This window comes from Bacillus rossius (assembly GCF_032445375.1).
Source record: "Bacillus rossius redtenbacheri isolate Brsri chromosome 9 unlocalized genomic scaffold, Brsri_v3 Brsri_v3_scf9_2, whole genome shotgun sequence".
NCBI lineage: Eukaryota > Metazoa > Arthropoda > Insecta > Phasmatodea > Bacillidae > Bacillus > Bacillus rossius.
In genome coordinates, this window is record NW_026962013.1 from 10,887,577 (window position 1) to 10,908,436 (window position 20,860).

At 44.6% G+C, this 20,860-nt stretch overlaps 1 protein-coding gene across 1 annotated transcript in view; it reads right to left on the bottom strand.

The window, feature by feature from the left end:
* The window catches only part of LOC134542853 (frizzled-4-like), an 88,344-nt gene that overhangs the window by 30,598 nt on the left and 36,886 nt on the right, over positions 1-20,860 (bottom strand). The window contains exon 2 of the mRNA XM_063387423.1: positions 4,073-4,239. Within this exon, the coding sequence (XP_063243493.1) occupies positions 4,073-4,239 (167 nt within the window). The remainder of the gene's footprint in view (positions 1-4,072; positions 4,240-20,860) is intronic.

A 20,860-nucleotide genomic window follows, 5' to 3' on the forward strand; every position in this document is an offset into this window, starting at 1 on the left:
AAGACGTGTCACTCTACTTTGGTTGCGTATTAAAAAAAAAAAAATCCACCAGAGGGAAACTTTGAATGGTTTGAAATTCCAAACTGGACCCAATATTACAAAAAAAAAAAAAAAATACTGGTTCTTATATTTGAAGATACCATGCACCAAATTTCATCCAAATCTGAGATGGCGGGGTGGAAAATGTGTATCTTGGCTGGATAATCTGGCATGGAACGACCCTGAATATTTGCTCTAATTAAACTAACAATAAAAAATACTCTTTAACAAATCAACTTTAAACACACTACGGCATGTCTTTGATGACAATTTTTTTTTCCTAACTCGCGCATCAGCCATCAGACGAAGTTGGAGCAGTCATTCGATGTCGTCGCCTCGTGTCAGATCGCGACAAGGTTTTTGTGGCGTGCCGCGTTTGGAATGTGTGTGCATTGCCTGCTATGTAAATACAAGGAAGTCACCTACTTTCTGGAAGAAAAAATATGGGGTGTGGCTGCGTCATGGACACGGCCGTGTGTTGTACGTGAATACGTGTACGTAACAGGTATTTATTTTCTATACAAAAAATAAAATACGCTATTTTTTTTTATTTTAACACCATATATATTCACTGTAACTATTTTACAATAATGTTTTATACATGTAATCGATATATTTTGACGAGAGCTGACGATTGTAACCCAAACGAACGTCGTAGCTTCTCCGAGTCAAAAGTTATACCAAATGAAAATCTCGAAAAGCAGCAAAATGACTCAAAATGGCGGCGCTTCCCCCCTCCACCGCGCGCGATGCGTCACAGTCCTCACTTGGCGTAAATAATTCTTTGATCCTTCATATCCAGTGGTGTGATTAAATTCTGGATGGAGATGACAGATGTGTAGCTGCGATACCAAACTGTATCCCCCCGATTTTGTTATCATTCTTTTTTTTTTAATTGCCTCCCACTATGGGATAAATTTTGAAGACGTGTTCACGTCAAAATGTCGCCCCGTGTCTGGGCGTGCCCCCGGCCTTGGCGATCAAGACCACCGAGTGGTGCCGCGGCGTCGGGACGGACCGAGCGAGTGGCGAGCTCGTCCGGCGAGCTGGCGTCTCGACGGGGACGGGACGGGACGGGACGGGACGGGACGGCGCCCGTCGGACGCCGCACTCTCTGGACGAGGGCCAACGGCGCGGCAGGCGTTCCTCCTCGGCGCGGCTCTTCCGGATCCCTTTCCCCTGGTGAGACCCGTTCTTTTTAGAGACGGTTCCCCGACGCCGCCAAGCACTACGAACCTCCCGCAATTACGGGGGAGCTGAATTGTTGCCCCTTGGATGGGCAGCCCTTCAGGATTTTCCTGACAGTAATTAGTTTAGGTTAGGTTAGGTCACTTTACAAACTAACCACTGTCAGAAAAATCCTGAAGGGCTGCCCATCCAAGGGGCAACAATTCAGACAACCTTTCCAAAAACACTACTGTTAGAAAAATCCTGATGGGCTGCCCATCCAAGGGGCAAGTTTTCAGGATTATTTAAACTCTTAAAGGATCGTGTTTTCAGAAATTGGATGGGCTGCCCTTCCAGTCTCTGTACAAGTAAACCACTGTCAGAAAAATCCTGAAGGTCTGCCCTTCCAATGGGCAACAATTCAGTCGCCCCGCAATTACCACCGATACAGACGTCGAGTACGGAACCACGGAGTCTTCATTTATCTATTGCGAAAGCAGACAAAAGTTCACGACACGTTTGAAATATTGTACATATGTATCGGCATTTTATCTCGCTCAAAAACAGCCCATGTAGCAAATGTAATAAAAAGATTAAAAAAGTAGCTTGGCTTCCGGGTTGTAGCCGCGTCCTTGGCGAATAATTCACCGACGTTTCGGTCGAAATTCCAGTCGCCATCATCAGGGAGCAATTACCTACTGAAGCCAAGCTACTTCAGACAATGGCCGTGAATACCTGCGAACATTATTAAGAAGATAAAAAGTTTTGTCAAATGCTCAAAATAAATATAAATCCTGCAACCTTTATTTTGCTTTTTAAAACCTATATAAATTTTAAAATACTTAACGGATGAGTTCAGTTCGTTATCGTAAAGGAGTGAGGACCAATCATCTTGTAAAGTCTTAGTATTTGGCGTAAAACTTTATACCGCGTTCGTTTTACGTGTTTTACTGCGTGCATAAATGTTTTTTTTACTGATGGATTTTCTTGGAAGTTGGCAGAAATGCGAGAAGGGAGGGGTTCTTTGGTGGCGGTGACTGCCAAGGCCGGGCACACGCAGAACGAGGCACGACAAGGCACGACGAGGCACGACAAGGCACGTCGTGACATCTTGTCTGATACACGAAAGCAACGCGCAACAATCAGAAGCGGCTCGACGCCACAAAACTGTCGCCATCACAACCGAGGCGACAACATCGAATGACTTCCTCCAAGGGAAGCCTAAGATGTACATCAAGCTCTGTCCCTGCCCGAACACGCCCGAATATTCACCTTCGGCCAACCTCGGGTTTATTTATCTATATTTATATTTCTCTGTTTATTTTAATGTAGCTATACTAACCTAACTAACCGTCCATAGTAGTGTTTTAAAGTGTTTTAATGTAGCTAACCAAACAGACCACTTTTAATATTTGAATTCATTTTTCCTGCGCAAAAATAAAACAAATCCCGAGGTTGGCCGAAGGTGAATATTCGGGCGTGTTCGGGCAGGGACAGAACTTGATGTACTTCTTAGGCTTCCCTGCCGTAGAGTGCATACCGTTGTTTACTTTATGGTAGTGTGTTTATAGCCGACTGGTTAAATACTGTTTTTCCATCGTTTAATTACAGTAAATATTCGCTCGTAAAGTATTTTATTTTTTATTATTTTCTTACATGCAGCTGGATGCAGATCGATTATTATGTTTAGTGCAATAAAGATCCATTTGATATAATCCAACTTTGAAGGAGTATCACGACAAAAATTTGTTTTTAAAAACATGGGAAGAAATTAACGTAACGGAAATAAATAAATTTGTCACACAACCACATACTTATAATTGTATATCACACGTTTCTTCTAAAAATGTTAGTTTTTTTTAAATTTATGTAAGTCTATAATCTATATTTAGTATAGCATTCAATAAGCAATAATTATGATTTTTCAAGCGTTCTTATTTATTTATGGAATTAAATAAGTACTAAAAATAAAGAGTTTGAATGCGTAAGTCTACATACAAATGGTTAATCCAAAATTGCAAGCCACATCATTTCAAGCTTTCAAGTACGTGCAAAAACTGATATATTTCTTTAATTTCATATTATAAACATTAAAAAATAATTTTATGATGGATTTATTTAAAAGCATGAGCAAAAATACGCGAAATACAATCAGAATGTGTAAACGATTCGTGCCCCTTGCCTCACAGACGAAGTGGTGCAGGGTGTATAGCAGGGGCGGTGCAGGGGCGGTGAAGGGGCGGTGCAGGGGCGGTGCAGGGTGTGGTGCAGGGGCGGTGCAGGGGCGGTGCAGGGTGGTGCAGGGTGGTGCAAGGGCGGTACAGGGGCCGTGCAGGGGCCGTGCAGGAGGGGTGGTTTAGGGGGTGGTGCAGGGGCGGTGCAGGGGGCGGTGCAGGGGCGGTGCAGGGGCGGTGCAGGGGCGGTGCAGGGGCTGTACAGGGGCGGTACAGGGGCGGTGCAGGGGCGGTTCAGGGGCGGTTCAGGGGTGGTACAGGGGCGGTACAGGGGCGGTGCAGGGGCGGTACAGGGGCGGTACAGGGGCGGTACAGGGGCGGAGCAGGGGCGGAGCAGGGGCGGTGCAGGGGCGGTGCAGGGGCGGTGCAGGGGCGGTGCAGGGGCGGTACAGGGGCGGTACAGGGGCGGTACAGGGGCGGTGCAGGGGCGGTACAGGGGCGGTACAGGGGCGGTGCAGGGGTGGTACAGGGGCGGTACAGGGGTGGTACAGGGGCGGTGCAGGGGCGGTGCAGGGGTGGTACAGGGGCGGTACAGGGGCGGTACAGGGGCGGTACAGGGGCGGTGCAGGGGCTGTACAGGGGCGGTACAGGGGTGGTACAGGGGCGGTACAGGGGCAGTACAGGGGCAGTACCTGTGAGCTCGTCGGCGTCCACGTCGCGCAGCACGAGCACGGCGACAGTCTGCACGGCGGGCAGCCCCCAGCCGGCCAGGTGCAGCAGCGTGGAGTGCCTCTGGGCCCGCTCGTGGCTCCAGCGCAGCCCCGCCGCCAGCATCCAGCTCAGGCACACCAGCACCCACCTGCGGGCAGCACCGGGGGGTCCAGTCACTCTCCCACGTAGTTCCTGCACCCGCCGCTAGAACCCGCTGCCCCAATAAGAGCTAAATGTTCAATGAATTGCCTCTTGTATATTATTACTAGCAGACCCGGCCACGCGTTGCTGTTTATTATTAATTATAAATTATTAAGACCATTAATCGGAAAAAAAATATCCTATTCTTCAAGTTGGAAAAAATTACACATAAATGCCAATTTTCATCGAAATCGGTTGACTCGGTGAAGATTTCACTGGAAACAAACATCAGGACACTGGATTTATATATATTAAGATGTACCAAGATTATTACGATGGATACATGTTCGAATAAAGTAAACTCTACGCCCGTAAATTTAAGAAGATGACTTATTTACGAAAAAAATTTTGTAACCAGCGTTCTTAGAAAAAATAATCTGAAAATTTTTAATAGTTTAGGAGCACCCTGGTTGAATTTCGAGATTTTTACAATGTTTGGGTTTACCCTCATAGGACAAAAAATATAAAATTTATTGCTAATATAATTCATTGAAGGAAAAAAATCCTTACGAGGTATATGGTACCCACGGATTACGTAAACAGTTACGCCATTAAACGTTTACAGTTTTTTTTTTAATTGTGGGGTTTGAAAAGTTGTACGTTATATCAGCGGTTCCCAATTATTATTTTTTTCGGCCAGGGAACAAACAATATGATACAACTTTTCTTTTGGCGGAACCCCAACTCCTTCGAAGAAGGTTATTTGACAATAATTGTGCTTTCTTTATACGACACATTCGTCCTGCCTCATGTAACCCCTGTGACCCTGCCACGGAACACCAGGGTTCCGCGGAACACTTCTTTTTTTTTTTTTTTTTTTTTTTTTTTTTTTTTTTTTTTTTGAGAACCGCTGCGTAAGATAATGGGGCCCTTTCGTTTCTCTCGACGGCCCTGAAGACGCTAACAGACACCGGACGCTCGAAAATGTTTCGTCCAGCGACGCACCGCACTCCCGGTACTCCAAGGAGATGATAAACGGAACAAGGGGGGATACAGAATAAAAATTAAAAAAAAAAAAAAAAACTGCAAGAGCACGCGGGGATAGCGTAATTGGTAAACAACGCCTCGGATGTCGACAGCCAGCGCGTACCCGCGCTTCGACACGCTGCATAACTCGCAGGCGGAGGCGATAATTATTACCCGGAGCGGCCGTGATTTACTGCGTAATTGCAGTGCACGCTTCAACGCCCCGGTGCCCCGCGGACACACCTGCCGCTTTTTTCCTCCGTGATTAGTTCCAGCGATGAGATGCCTGCTTGACAGCCTGATCGGGACGCTACAAGAACTTATCGTCGGTTATTCTTCTTAAAATGTCCACAGTGAGCCGTCAAATATCCCCCCCACTTGCAACACTTCATTACCAAAGACTTGGAGACCGGGGAATTTCGCTGTTCCTTTTATGGTCGCCAGTTACGACTTAAAAAACATCCGTACCTTAGCATTGCTGTGGTAATTGGTTAAACAATACTCCAACACTCCCCTCTTCAATATTGTGGGCCGGTAGAGAGAGGGGCCGATTAACGACCCACTCCAGAGAAGGAGAGGTTCTGCATGATATATCAGCCAGTGAAGAAAATTGTGAGGGCGGAGTATACAAAAGGACTGCGAATCTTTATCCTGGCACAGATGAATCCGCGAAAAATTTCCCGGGCCAGTTCCATTTCGTGGTACAGTAACCAAACCCACCCCCGGCATTCCACCTGCAATTCGCAAAACGAGCCCCTTTTGCAGAGATGTTGGCGTGATCACTGAAAAAAAAAAAATGCACGCGACTCGGAAAACGTTCTCGGTAGAATCCACCACACTGAACAAAAACATCTGTATTAATAAAGAAGAGAGAGAAAGAGAGAGAGAGAGAGAGAGAGAGAAAGAGAGAGAGAGAGAGATAGAGAGTTTGTTTGGCTGCAGCTGTTGGCTTAAGTTAAAAGTTTCGACTCCGAATACAAGAAATTCCAGTCAATCCCAGCACGAATTCGTCACTCAAAACATTCACTTCGCAGTTAAAAGAGTCATGGCTCTAGGTCGATGCTAACGCGAGGCGGAAGGATACAGACCTCGAATAAAAGGAAAAATCCCTTCGGATGATTTTGAAGTGAAAAAAAAAATTCTTTATTGAGGGGGCTACAATTTTCGAGCGTTACGAAAATTCCGATCGCATGAGGGGAATAGGACTTTGGGAGGGGGGAAATGCTATGTGCTAGTTGTAACGGCTGGAAGTAGAGATGGCAGGGGAGAGGTAGAAATGACGCAGCAGTGATGCTGCGGAATTCTCGTAACGCTGCTTGTGTTTCGTCTACTCCTCAGTTTTCGTAACGGCTAACGGTTGACGCTACTATATTTATTTTATTTTATTTAAAGTTCCCAAAATTTATGTATGAAAAAATTTATTAGTATGTGCAATTAACTCTGTAAGTATCATTAATTTTTATGTGAGTAGTGTGATTGAAAATGTTGAAAAGACGCATAAACTCAAGAGGTTAGCTTCGTAAGCGTAATTTATTTTTGGTATGTGGACACTGTGATATGAAATGTTAAAAAGGTTTTGAAGACTGGTGGGATTGACTTTATGAGTGTAATTTTTGTTATTGGAGTATTTTTTTCTTCATTATTTCATTTTATTCAGCTGGAGATCGTGATTTAACATCATGCCTAAAAATAATTAAAAGGCAGGATAAGATAAGAGGTATTATCAAAGGCACCGTGGGAATTAACCCCCGAAAGAGGCGCCAAAAGGTACTAGTGAACGGATGCGAGTGTACATGGCGCAGAAAAAAGATTTTTTTCCCGTAAGATTATATCGTATTCTTAGTATTCTCAATTATTATCTCTTGTTCAATAAAAAAAATACTAATAATTTATCCATATCTATACCTAATAAGTAGGGGCAGGCATTTTTCACGAAAAGATCTGGAAACCTATTAAACTGCAACAAGGTATAACCGCGCCAACAGTTTCTTCCTTGTGATTGGCGGCCGTCTGCAAGAGAAGTCGATGCCTTATTTCACCGAGCCATTCAGGACGCGTTTGCTTCCGCACTGGATTACTGCGATTGGTGCTGTAACAATTGACACGTAACATCATCCAATCACAGTATACGGACAATGCTGTGCAGTGTTTTAACGTTCAGCTAGCCTTGGTTTCTTTTCGCGAAATATGCATGGCCCTACTAACAAGCAAGAAGTTTCACTTCTGTCGCGCGCTGACTCCACGCACTTATTTATTCTTCACTGTTCCAACAGCTGAAGAAACCCTATGGCGCCCGACAGCGGCCAGAGAGGCAGCGAAGTCAGCGGGAGACGACTCCGTGGTGTCGCAGCAACCTTTACCTGGAGAGACCCCAGGAAACCAGATGAAACCAGGGGGTGGAGGAGGGAAGGCGAGATGTGACAAGGCGATTTATTTGTACGGCGGGGGCCTGGTCGAGTCCATGTCGCCGGGAAGGGGGGGTGGTGGGTGGTGGGTCGCATGGTCTCCAGTCTGGTGTGGAGGAGGAGGGCAGAAGCCCCCTCTGACAGGGTTCCACGAGTCATGCAGACAAGGTTTGTACACGGAAAGGGAGGACTCCAAGGCACACAAGCTGGAACCAAAAAAAAAAAAAAGAGAGAGGGGGAAGAAGTCCTGGTAAGGCGCGCCCAGCATCTTCAACAACCCCAAGGGAGAACAGGGAATGTGGTGGGGGGTTGGGCAGGGGGGGAAAGAGACGAAGGAAAAGAGGATGGCATGTTTTCATAACCCTCCTTCCACCCTCCTCCTCCCCCCACCGCCACCTAAAAACCAACCCCCACCCTAAACCACTCGCCAGGCGACCGCGACCAAACCAGCGTTCCTTCTCTTGTCGCGTCGTTCGTTACCCACAATTTTACACTCCGGCACCGAGGCGTTCAAAACGTGTTTATAAACCTTCCTTCCCCCCCTCAACCCACCCCTCCACCATCAAACACGTGGTCTTATCAACCAACACATTCCCCCCTGCCCCGTGAAGGCCCGACAATAAACATTCACGAGAGAGAGAGAGCGAGAGAGAGAGCGAGCGAGAGAGCGCGAGAGAGCGCGAGAGCGCGAGAGCGAGAGAGCGAGAGAGCGAGAGAGAGCGAGAGAGAGCGAGAGAGCGCGAGAGAGCGCGAGAGAGCGCGAGAGAGCGCGAGAGAGAGCGAAAGAGAGCGAAAGAGCGCGAGAGAGCGCGAGAGAGCGCGAGAGAGCGCGAGAGAGAGCGAGAGAGCGCGAGAGAGCGAGAGCGCGAGAGAGCGCGAGAGAGCGCGAGAGAGCGCGAGAGAGAGCGAAAGAGAGCGAAAGAGAGCGAAAGAGCGCGAGAGAGCGCGAGAGAGCGCGAGAGAGAGCGAGAGAGCGAGAGAGAGCGAGAGCGCGAGAGAGCGCGAGAGAGCGCGAGAGAGAGCGAAAGAGAGCGAAAGAGAGCGAAAGAGCGCGAGAGAGCGCGAGAGAGAGCGAGAGAGCGCGAGAGAGCGAGAGCGCGAGAGAGCGCGAGAGAGCGCGAGAGAGAGCGAAAGAGAGCGAAAGAGCGCGAGAGAGCGCGAGAGAGCGCGAGAGAGAGCGAGAGAGAGCGAGAGAGCGCGAGAGAGCGCGAGAGAGAGCGAAAGAGAGCGAAAGAGCGCGAGAGAGCGCGAGAGAGCGCGAGAGAGAGCGAGAGAGAGCGAGAGAGAGCGAGAGAGAGCGAGAGAGCGCGAGAGAGCGCGAGAGAGCGCGAGAGAGAGCGAAAGAGAGCGAAAGAGCGCGAGAGAGCGCGAGAGAGCGCGAGAGAGAGCGAGAGAGAGCGAGAGAGCGCGAGAGAGCGAGAGCGCGAGAGAGCGCGAGAGAGCGCGAGAGCGAGAGAGAGCGAGAGAGAGAGCGAGAGCGAGAGAGCGCGAGAGAGCGCGAGAGAGAGCGAGAGAGCGCGAGAGCGAGAGAGAGAGCGAGAGCGAGCGAGCGAGAGAGAGCGAGAGAGAGAGAGCGAGAGAGAGCGAGAGAGAGAGAGACAGAGAGAGCCAACTCTCATTAACAGTCCCGGCCCCGACATCAGACATCACGAGTTCCTTCTACTCCGGCCTTCGGGAGCCGTCGAAACGTCGAAAATAATCCACTCGCAGTCACAATAGGCGGGGCTTTTTTTTTTCTATCTCCCCCTTCGTCGGGCCGTGTTTACCGCCCGCGTTGGAACGCCCGGTGGTTTACGTGATCCAAGTGTTGGGGTGTAGGAGGAGAAAGGGAGGGGGCAGGGGGGAGGAGCAATTAAAAATAACTACGATGGCTATTTCGAGAGGGCGCTGAAGCGGGTCAGTTTACACGATCACCGCTAGACCTGTGCCCGCACCGCAACGGCCGCAGAATCACGGGCGTGTCTTCGTCCGGACGTGACTCGAGACGAAGTGGAGATATTCTTCCATTTGATTAACCTGCCAAGTTTTTTTTTTCTCGGACTTGACTCACCCGACTCTGTAAACCGGCCCTAAGACACGCGTGCACACACGTTCATTAACTCGAGGCGAATTCTTACACGGCCTTTGTGCGTAATACTCTCTCCTGTATAATTTCTCCTACTTAACACACACTGGAATCCCACCTGTGAAAAAATATTTTATTTTTATATTTATATATATATATTTAATTTACCTTTTTTTTTTTGGAGAGTAATAGGTGCCCCAGGAGTTGGCCTTTCGCAGTACAGTGCACATGTGGTACGGTGTGGTCAGCGTCTTGTAACATTTCTCAAATTTTTTAAAGTCATCAAAAGTGGTACCAGTGGAACCCGTTTCCCAACTGTCACTTGCAAACAGGGTTTACCAGACTTATATACCACAATGGTTTCAAACAAAGCTTTAGACCACTGTTTTAAATAATGTATTTTTTAAAAAGCATGTCTTAATTTTTTTTTAAATTAAAGGTCTAATTCTCTCTAATAACAACAAAAGGCTTGGTCATCAATGTTTCTTGTGGTTTACAGGAAGAAAAAAATTTACATACTAATCAAGATTTTACATTTAAATCAACGGAATAAGTTGTAAATCATAACAAGCAAAATAGTCCTCTAAAATTAAAAAAAAATATTAGTTAATTCCTATTCTGTGGAAAATCCCCGACTGTGCTTTGAATTCTCATTCTGCTAGCTTCGATTCACCCATTTTATGGAGAATCCTCCTCCTGTGGGGAAACACTCTTTCTATGGTTAAGTCCCAGTCAGATAGGCAGATTTGCTGGACTTCAGTTCTTTGATATTATAACTTTTCTGGTTCAACATGAGTGGCAGAAAGCTGGATGTTGTGTGGCTTTCGTTTGAACATGCCGAGAACCAAAATAACTAACGTAATAAAAAAACCTGGTTTAAGTATTTTTTTTAAACGGGTTTCTTTCCAACCCTGCTTGCAAAGCTACACTGTGAAAACTTTTCACCTTAAATTTACGTGAAACACTGGTTACAAATTATCCAGGAATCTTCATAAATTATATCGTTATCTTCGTAAGTTTACGGGTAATAAGTTCACTTATTTTAGAACTTAGAAACACATTAATAACCTTGGTAAATGAAAAAAACTTTAAAAACCTCAATTATTTTTTTTCCAGGCGAAAAATAAAAAAAAAGCTAGGAAGTTGAAATACGCGTTGTTTATACGAAGATACAGTTTAACGTTTTTTATGCAGATTGGATAAGGAGAATGAAATGGAATATAAAACGTGAACTTTTTAGGTTTAACGTAAATCAGAGAACCATTAACAAGACAATTAATAACGCCCCTGAAAAAATTAATAAAAAAAATGGTGTCTTATTTTCTGAGCTATGGGTATTTTTTTTTTTTTCAAAAGTTTTAAAATTACTTCCCTGCACCAACTATTTTTTTTTATTCTTTTCGCAATCACGAATAACCCTACCATTGATACAATTTAAAAAGGAAGGGGGGGGGGGGGGAGCAGATTATTTGGAAGACTTAGCGGCAAAATTTCTTATTTGGGTAGCATATTCGATGTTTTGAATTGTTATCAATAAATAGTAAGGTTATTTATGATTGCGTAGTAAAAAATTTTAGTCACATCATCTAATAATTTGGTGCGGAGTAGAGATTTAACAACGGTTAAAATATATTTATATATATATACTAGCTGCCCGACCCGGCTTCGCACGGCTATACTAATGGAAAAAGAATTATGCCACATCTCCCATTTACAGTAATGGTAAATAATAAAAAATTCCGTGAAAATTTATTACAATGCTGTATAATGTGCCGATGGTTTCCCGACTCGTGCACGCAACATAAAACTGATGTACCCGTACTTCGCTACGGCAGTCTACAGGCAGATCACTCTTGCGCCGCTCATAATACATGCCCCTCGTTGTGGGTACGCCACTGCCGCGCGATGCCTGTTGCCATGGAGACGCAGAAGGCACGAACAATGCAAAATACTGTTCTCATGCAGACAAAGTACCCACTGTTGCCTGGTTTTAACCACCTATGTTATGGGATCTAATTTTCGGAAAATGTCATCCTGCGTAACATAAGGAACATTACTGTGAAGTTTCAAGTCTGTAAAATATATATACTTGAAAAAAAGGGGCAATTTTTGATATTTAAAGTACTTGCAAAATTTCAACGGTGATGAGGACTGCACTAACAATGAAATAGCCGTTGCCATAGAGACGAATGAAGCATCAACAAAGCAACAGCCGTTGCCATGGTGATTTCCTACCAAAAACTGGAAATAAAAAAAAATTAGGGGTGGACTACCCCTAACATTTAGGGGGATGAAAAATAGATGTTGGCCGATTCTCATAGATACCGGATAAGCACAAAAAATTTCATCAAAATCGGTCAAGCCGTTTCGGAGGAGTATGGCAACGAAAACTGTGACACGAGAATTTTATATATATAGATATAACTTTAATACTACGACATATTTAGAATTTTTTCCAATTCAGAACCTTGATTAATTGGTCTATCGACTGCACTCGGTTTGACGTTGAGTTATAGTTATAGGTCATCCTACACACACACACACACACATAAGCCATAAGACGTGACCGGTAAGCTTAAGGTTTACGTAACTCCCCAAGCAGCTCTGAAGCTCACAGCAACAAGCGGCCGGAAAGCTGCGATGAGCTGTCAGTTCGCTTCTCGTTATCAGTGTCAACCGGCTACGAGCTTTGATCCGGGCAGGAATGCAGAGTTCTGGATCAAGACCGAACCCCCCTTCCCCCTCCAAACCAACCGCGTCATGGGAACTGGCTTGTTTTCTTTTGGGTCGAGACCGCCTTACACGGCCAGAACTCACAAAAAAAAAAAAAACTGAAACGAACTTCAGCCAAGCAACAGTCCACACACGCCAATCCTATATTTTTTTTTTTACGTGTAAACCTCTCGGTATGCGGCATTTAGTAGGAGTAATTTCGTGAGAATGACACGGGATTCGATGGACGGACCCGCGTGTAGCAACATAAATCCGTATTTTTGTGCGTATTCCCGATTATTCTTGTCAATATTATGATAGTTTTCTCCGTGTGCTCCCGATTATTCTTGTCAATATTTTGATGGTTTTCTCCAACATTCCAAGCGTATTCCCAACAGGGCTTAGTAGCACGGAATGGGCGCTCGCTTGCTGACCTCGAGGGTCGTCGTGCTTCAAATTTCGTTACTGGATTTTTTTTTTTACTTATTAATATTATAATAAGTTATAATAAGGTATAATAAGTTATAATAAGGTATAATAATGTTGAATCAACTCAATAAGGTTTGTTGGTCTGAAGTACTTACAGACTTATTTCAGTCGTATAAAAAAACAAATATATAAACATATACTTAATGTTATAATAAGTGTTTCAATACATATACTTAGTGTTATAATAAGTGTTTCAATACATATACTTAGTGTTATAATAAGTGTTTCAATACATATACTTAATGTTATAATAAGTGTTTTAATTCATACACTTAGTGGATATATGTCGGTAATATTGGTGAAAAAACAACAAATGCAAGAAATGTATCGCGTTTAAATTTCATAAAAGGCCTTAAACAATAGTAATGACAAAAAAAAAATTCAAAAAATCCACATGGGGTGTGAGACCTAGCCTTGAATGTTTCCTTTCAGCGAATAAGACTTTACAATATATAAACCTCTCGTCCCAATATGCTGTACATTGGTATAGTCATGAGCCTGGTTCTGTGTAGTTATGGACTAGGATGTTTGTCATATGTTGGTTTTAAGTGGTGACAAGCTGGAACGTACTATACATATGTGTAGTGTATATCAGTTAATTTCGATACTCAGCGCCGAAACCAAGAAAGTGGTTAAGCACTTGCTAAAGAATTGTCATGTAACGTCTCATTAGAAGTACCAGTGGTAAACATTCCCCAACTATCACTCGCAAAGCAACACATTTATGTTTACCAACACTGACTACCATATGAAGTTGTTTACAAACACTATTGACAGAACAACAGTGGAGGAAGATTACGTAGACTTTTGGTACTACTTTTAAGAACTGACAAATCTGAGACAAACTTTTATGAGACAGATTATATTAAGCCTTAAACAAATAAATAAAAATACCCACCCACCCACCCACCCATTCTTGTCTGCTACATTAATTGGAATATTGTAAGGAAAATGCCAATTTTTCAATATTTTACTTTTCATTTGCCACAGACGAGACCTCAGTTGTTTGAACTGACGTTCTATTGCAAATGGCATAAAATCAGATGACAAGTTAGAGACGGTGTTAGTCCTTCATTTCGAAAATACAGTACAAATTACTAATTTTATTCAGCCTTCATTTAAAGTTGGCAACCCTTGTTCTAGTTGTAATTTTTTTCTTTAGCTCTTATGCTTCTTTGGTGACCAACTGAATATTTTAGTCTTTTAGAAATTATACTTGGGATTTGTACCACTCAGACGTAACAAAAAATCTGCAATGTTGAAACATTTCGTTGTGCAAGCGTCTACGACATCAACTAAGTTTACGCACTTTTAGAGCGATGAAAGTGCGTGCTCTGTGAAACAATAATGACTCCTGTAAATATAAGTTGTGTACGACAGCGACGAGGAAAAAAATATATAATCAATGAGAAAATCATAAGTCCGACAGCATTGTTTATCTAATCAAAACCACTCAAAAGGTACGATAAGATATCGCACATCAAAAGTTCAAAGACGTCCTTGGGGGAAAAAAAAGGTTCGTAAATATGAATAAATAAAGTTGCATTCATTAAAACGGAAAAATATAGAGCCATTCAAATAATTTTCCATCAAGATTTCCCACTATTCGTCTCCCACGAACAGCCATCGAAGGTTGGATTCGAGAGTGGGTGTAAATAAAGAGACTACATACTTTGCATTACACATGTATATGTACTTTTACGTAACGACATAGAAAAAATTGGAAAATCAGAGTTTTTTTTGAGGAATAAATATGCACTGTTTTAGGCTCACGCACTGAACACTGTATCAATAACTTCCCATCAATTATATCATAAAGTTCACCACCAGCAGTTCCATTGTCACTCATCAGTTAAGGGACCCGCCTAGTCAGGGGTGTGTATTGTGTTAGTGAGGCGGGATGATAAGGTCGATGCTCGCAAGTACTTCTAGCTAGGTATCGCCTTTAAAGCGCAAGACTAAACTGGCGCGCAGTCTTCTCGTCGTGCACGGGGAAACTATTGAGATCTAAAAGGTGAACGTAACATTATATGGTGGAGAAATTAAGATTAAGGTATAATGCAAATCCCTTGGGTGCTTTCGTGAATCTGTACCGGGTGTTTTATACACCTAAAAATTATAATGAAAACACGATGCAATTAATGATTTCGCTTAATCCGTAAATTCGTTCATACGAAAAAGGTTTGGTCCCAATCATTTCGGATTATCGGAACTCCACTGTACTATTATTTAACAAAGCCAAAATAGAAAATCGAACGATAGAAAATTTGACTATACCCTTAAAAAAACCGTTCAAAACCAAGAAGCATATTTTTGTTCCGAACTCTCCCCCCTTCTGTGATCGACACGTGTTAAAAGTTTCTGCTGTGTTCTTGACGTCTGACCAGTTATTGTGAAGTAATGTGACGCGTTCAACAAAATTACCCGTCTCTGTAACCCTCCCCCCTTCCCCCTGAGTAGTAAATAAGGGAGCATTTTCGTCAGAGGGACCAACCCCCGACCCAGCCCCTAACGCCCCCTTGCCGTTAAAACTTTAAAAAGGTGGTAGCTAGCTACCCCCACTGAGTAGGTGTAAGATGAGCTGCTAGAATACAATTCACGCTAGTCTGGACATTTATGATGCCAACTGCTGAAAAAAAACACAACTCAAATGCCTGTTTCTAGCTGATAAATGAACGTCTTAACGCTATTGAAATAAATGTTTTCATTTTGTAAAAACAGATTTAAAATATTTATTTACATACTTATATTTCTAGCAAATTTCATAGTTTCACATGGAGTTTTATTAACAAGGATTTGGTAAAAAAAAATACTTTTTTTTTTAAAAGAATGTGACTACAAAGGCTACATACAAAGAGTTAATTCTAAACTGTATAAGTATTACACAATTTCATGCGTTAAATTCAGGACATTATTGAAATAAAAACCTTATTAAGTTTCTCAAAACCATTGAACAGCATACTATATACAACTCATGTTTAATTACGGTTGTTGTAACAGCCGTATAAAACTGCAAAACAACCATTTATTGCATTTAAATAAGAAAAAAGACAAAAAGGCCTAAGTCTTTTGAAAAACCTTAGCATTTAGTGGCATAATGTGCTGTTTTAAAATTGATAATAAGCAAGCTTGAATTTGTGGAATTTGTAAAATGTTATAATTTTTGGAAGGAACTGGAAATGCTAAAGATGATAGGTAATCATATTTATGCATACAATAAAACACGAGTCGAATAAACGCGATATAAAGTTCACGCCAATACTAAGACTGTACAAATTAAATATCACTCCTCCAAGGCCTACTACTAATCCATTCATGACGTAATTAAAAAAGGAAAAAAAAAACTTAATATTTAAAAATTTAAAATAAGTTTCCGGGGTGTTGTTACTGTTTGGCAGTTAACGAAAGCTTATTTCAAAAGCCGCGCGAGCTGTATTTATCGTACAAAACGCTGTTACGATATTTCAGACGTGTCATATGGTTTCGCTGTTCTTTTTTTTTTTCCCGGTGACACAAATGAATAACGATGCGTGGTTCCGAGACACTGTCGCGGTGGGGAAGCCTACGATTCACTCGTCCTTCTGGACATACCCGAATACTCACGTTGGCAAACCTTCTTTCAACAGACGAGAGAGCCAAACGTCCGATCGTGCATCTTCGGTTTTTTTTTTTGTTCATTGTAAATAAATATACAACTCATGATAACTAATGGTCAATTAGGTTAGGTTAGCTAAATTATAAATACTTTAAAACATTGTGGACGGTTGATTTGGTTAGGATGGCTACATTAAAGATACTGTGAAATCATGTAAACGGTTTCCTAGCCCTGGATAGCTACATATTAAAAAAATTATTTGCTAAGCAACCATAAAATGATTTTTCAGTATTTTTAATGTAGCTATACTTACCTAATATAACCAGCCATCCACAACGTTTTAAAGTATTTATAATGTAGCTAACCTATCCTAATCGACCGCAAAATTTAATGCCACACCGGTTTATACAATGGGATAGAACGGAAAAAAAAGCGAGCATGAACTTCGGGGAACTTCGGGAGTGGCTCTCTCGTCTGTGAAAATAAGGCTTGCCAACGTGAGTATTCGGGTATGTCCAGAAGGACGAGTGAATCGTAGGCTTCCCGCCGCCCGGTGATGTGATGTGTCTGGCCGAGCGAACGGGACCCGGGCGTCTGCTGGGACGGTCGGAGGCTGCGCCCTCGCTATCTCGGCGCAGATAAGGCGCGGCGGGCGCTACCAGCCGCCACCGGCAAGCGTCCGTTAGGACCTGACGAGTGCCGGTGATGACGCAAGACTGTTCCTCCCAGCCTCCGCTGCAGCTTGCACGCGGTTACCCGTGGGGGGGGGGGGGGGGGGGAAACGGGGACGCACCACAACGCCGAACGTACAATAACGCCGAAAACACCATATCGCCGAATGCCAAGTTGACTGCAACGCCGACAGCTAGAAAACTGCTGTGTACCACAACGCCGAAATACATTAACGCCGAAAAATGTCATTGCAGGACAGCCACAAAGGTTAGGTTAGGTAAGATTAGCACACAAATTCATTCAGTTGTTTTTCATTTTGCTCCTGTGTCCCCCCCCCCCTCCTTTTCCCCCCAAGCAACATTTTTCGGCGTTGTGGTACACAGCAGTTTTATAGCTGTCGGCGTTGCGGTCAATTTGGCATTCGGCGTTATTGTACGTTCGGCGTTGTGGTAACGACCCGAGGGAAACCCTGGCAGGTGGCAACCCTGGAAGCATAAACCTCCTCCGCTGTTCCAACCCGCTCGCGCCCGCAGCATCGCGACTGTGAAACGGAAATTATAAAACGTTACTTCCCCCCCCCCCCCCAAATATTTAAATGTTATATTTTTGTTTGCAAAGATATATTAAAAGTCCCCGTCTTATGTCAGTGGGGTAAAATGGCCATGGTCGTGGGTTCGAATCTAATTCCACCCTCCCCCCCCCCCTCCTTCTACCACAATAACTCAATTTACGAACATATACGGCTGGTATCCTCGAGATTCGATGCCAGCTATTATCTCAAGGGGTACCCCATCACAGTTTGATGTAAAACCCTACCATTATTTCCCCTTATATCCCCGCTTCCTGCTCTTCAAAAATACCCCCACAAAACGAGCGTAAAATAAACAATATATATATATATTTTTTTTCCGGGTCGTTTCTTGGAATAAGTTGCCGCGATGGCTGTCGCAGATGGGCGGGGGGTTTTACATGGACGAGTAGGAGTTTAGGGAGAGGGAAGGGGGAAATGGAGAATCGACGGGAGGGGCAGAATGTTGTGCTCGTTAGGTTGGCAGCGGCGCGATGGCTATCAATGATGGACGAGCCTGTCAACTATTCCCCTCCTCCCTACGAGGACCCCGGACCGCGCCCCACTGACGCGGGGGGGCTCCTACACGCCTCTCTCTCGATACCCGGGGGACCGCGCGCCGGCGACCAGCGGAGGACCCAGGTAGTAGAGAAGCCTGAGATGTACATCAAGTCCTGTCCCTGCCCGAACACGCCCGAATATTCACCTTCGGCCAACCTCGGGGATTTGTTTTATTTTTTGCGCAGGAAAAAAAATGAATTCAAATATTAAAAGTGGTCGGTTAGGTTAGCTGCTACATTAAAACATTTTAAAACACTATGGACGGTTAGTTAGGTTAGTATAGCTACATTAAAATAAACAGAAAATATAAATATATATATATAAATAAACCCGAGGTTGGCCGAAGGTGAATATTCGGGCGTGTTCGGGCAGGGAAAGAACTTGATGTACAGCCAATCAATACGGCCTTTAAAATTCCATCCGCCAGTCCGTGCGTCAAAAGCTTGATAAAGGTGGACTCACAAAGATCCGTCAGTCCGTCAAGCAAGCCGAGCTATACACAACCATCCGCCAGTCCGTGCGTCAAAAGCTTGATAAAGGTGGACTCACAAAGATCCGTCAGTCCGTCAAGCAAGCCGAGCTATACACAACCATCCGCCAGTCCGTGCGTCAAAAGCTTGATAAAGGTGGACTCACAAAGATCCGTCAGTCCGTCAAGCAAGCCGAGCTATACACAACCATCCGCCAGTCCGTGCGTCAAAAGCTTGATAAAGGTGGACTCACAAAGATCAGTCAGTCCGTCAAGCAAGCCGAGCTATACACAACCATCCGCACGTCCGCACGTCAAAAGCTTGATAAAGGTGGACTCACAAAGATCCGTCGGTCCGTCAAGCAAGCCGAGCTATACACAACCATCCGCACGTCCGCACGTCAAAAGCTTGATAAAGGTGGACTCACAAAGATCCGTCGGTCCGTCAAGCAAGCCGAGCTATACACAACCATCCGCACGTCCATAAGTCAAAAGCTTGATAAAGGTGGACTCACAAAGATCCGTCGGTCCGTCAAGCAAGCCGAGCTATACACAACCATCCGCACGTCCGCACGTCAAAAGATTGATAAAGGTGGACTCACAAAGATCCGTCGGTCCGTCAAGCAAGCCGAGCTATACACAACCATCCGCACGTCCGCACGTCAAAAGCTTGATAAAGGTGGACTCACAATGATCCGTCGGTCCGTCAAGCAAGCCGAGCTATACACAACCATCCGCACGTCCGTACGTCAAAAGCTTGATAAAGGTGGACTCACAAAGATCCGTCGGTCCGTCAAGCAAGCCGAGCTATACACAACCATCCGCACGTCCGTACGTCAAAAGCTTGATAAAGGTGGACTCACAAAGATCCGTCGGTCCGTCAAGCAAGCCGAGCTATACACAACCATCCGCACGTCCGCACGTCAAAAGCTTGATAAAGGTGGACTCACAAAGATCCGTCGGTCCGTCAAGCAAGCCGAGCTATACACAACCATCCGCACGTCCGCACGTCAAAAGCTTGATAAAGGTGGACTCACAAAGATCCGTCGGTCCGTCAAGCAAGCCGAGCTATACACAACCATCCGCACGTCCGTACGTCAAAAGCTTGATAAAGGTGGACTCACAAAGATCCGTCGGTCCGTCAAGCAAGCCGAGCTATACACAACCATCCGCACGTCCGTACGTCAAAAGCTTGATAAAGGTGGACTCACAAAGATCCGTCGGTCCGTCAAGCAAGCCGAGCTATACACAACCATCCGCACGTCCGCACGTCAAAAGCTTGATAAAGGTGGACTCACAAAGATCCGTCGGTCCGTCAGGCAAGCCGAGCTATACACAACCATCCGCACGTCCGCACGTCAAAAGCTTGATAAAGGTGGACTCACAAAGATCCGTCGGTCCGTCAAGCAAGCCGAGCTATACACAACCATCCGCACGTCCGCACGTCAAAAGCTTGATAAAGGTGGACTCACAAAGATCCGTCGGTCCGTCAAGCAAGCCGAGCTATACACAACCATCCGCACGTCCGTACGTCAAAAGCTTGATAAAGGTGGACTCACAAAGATCCGTCGGTCCGTCAAGCAAGCCGAGCTATACACAACCATCCGCACGTCCGTACGTCAAAAGCTTGATAACGGTGGACTCACAAAGATCCGTCGGTCCGTCAAGCAAGCCGAGCTATACACAACCATCCGCACGTCCGCACGTCAAAAGCTTGATAAAGGTGGACTCACAAAGATCCGTCGGTCCGTCAAGCAAGCCGAGCTATACACAACCATCCGCACGTCCGCACGTCAAAAGCTTGATAAAGGTGGACTCACAAAGATCCGTCGGTCCGTCAAGCAAGCCGAGCTATACACAACCATCCGCACGTCCGCACGTCAAAAGCTTGATAAAGGTGGACTCACAAAGATCCGTCGGTCCGTCAAGCAAGCCGAGCTATACACAACCATCCGCATGTCCGCACGTCAAAAGCTTGATAAAGGTGGACTCACAAAGATCCGTCGGTCCGTCAAGCAAGCCGAGCTATACACAACCATCCGCACGTCCGTACGTCAAAAGCTTGA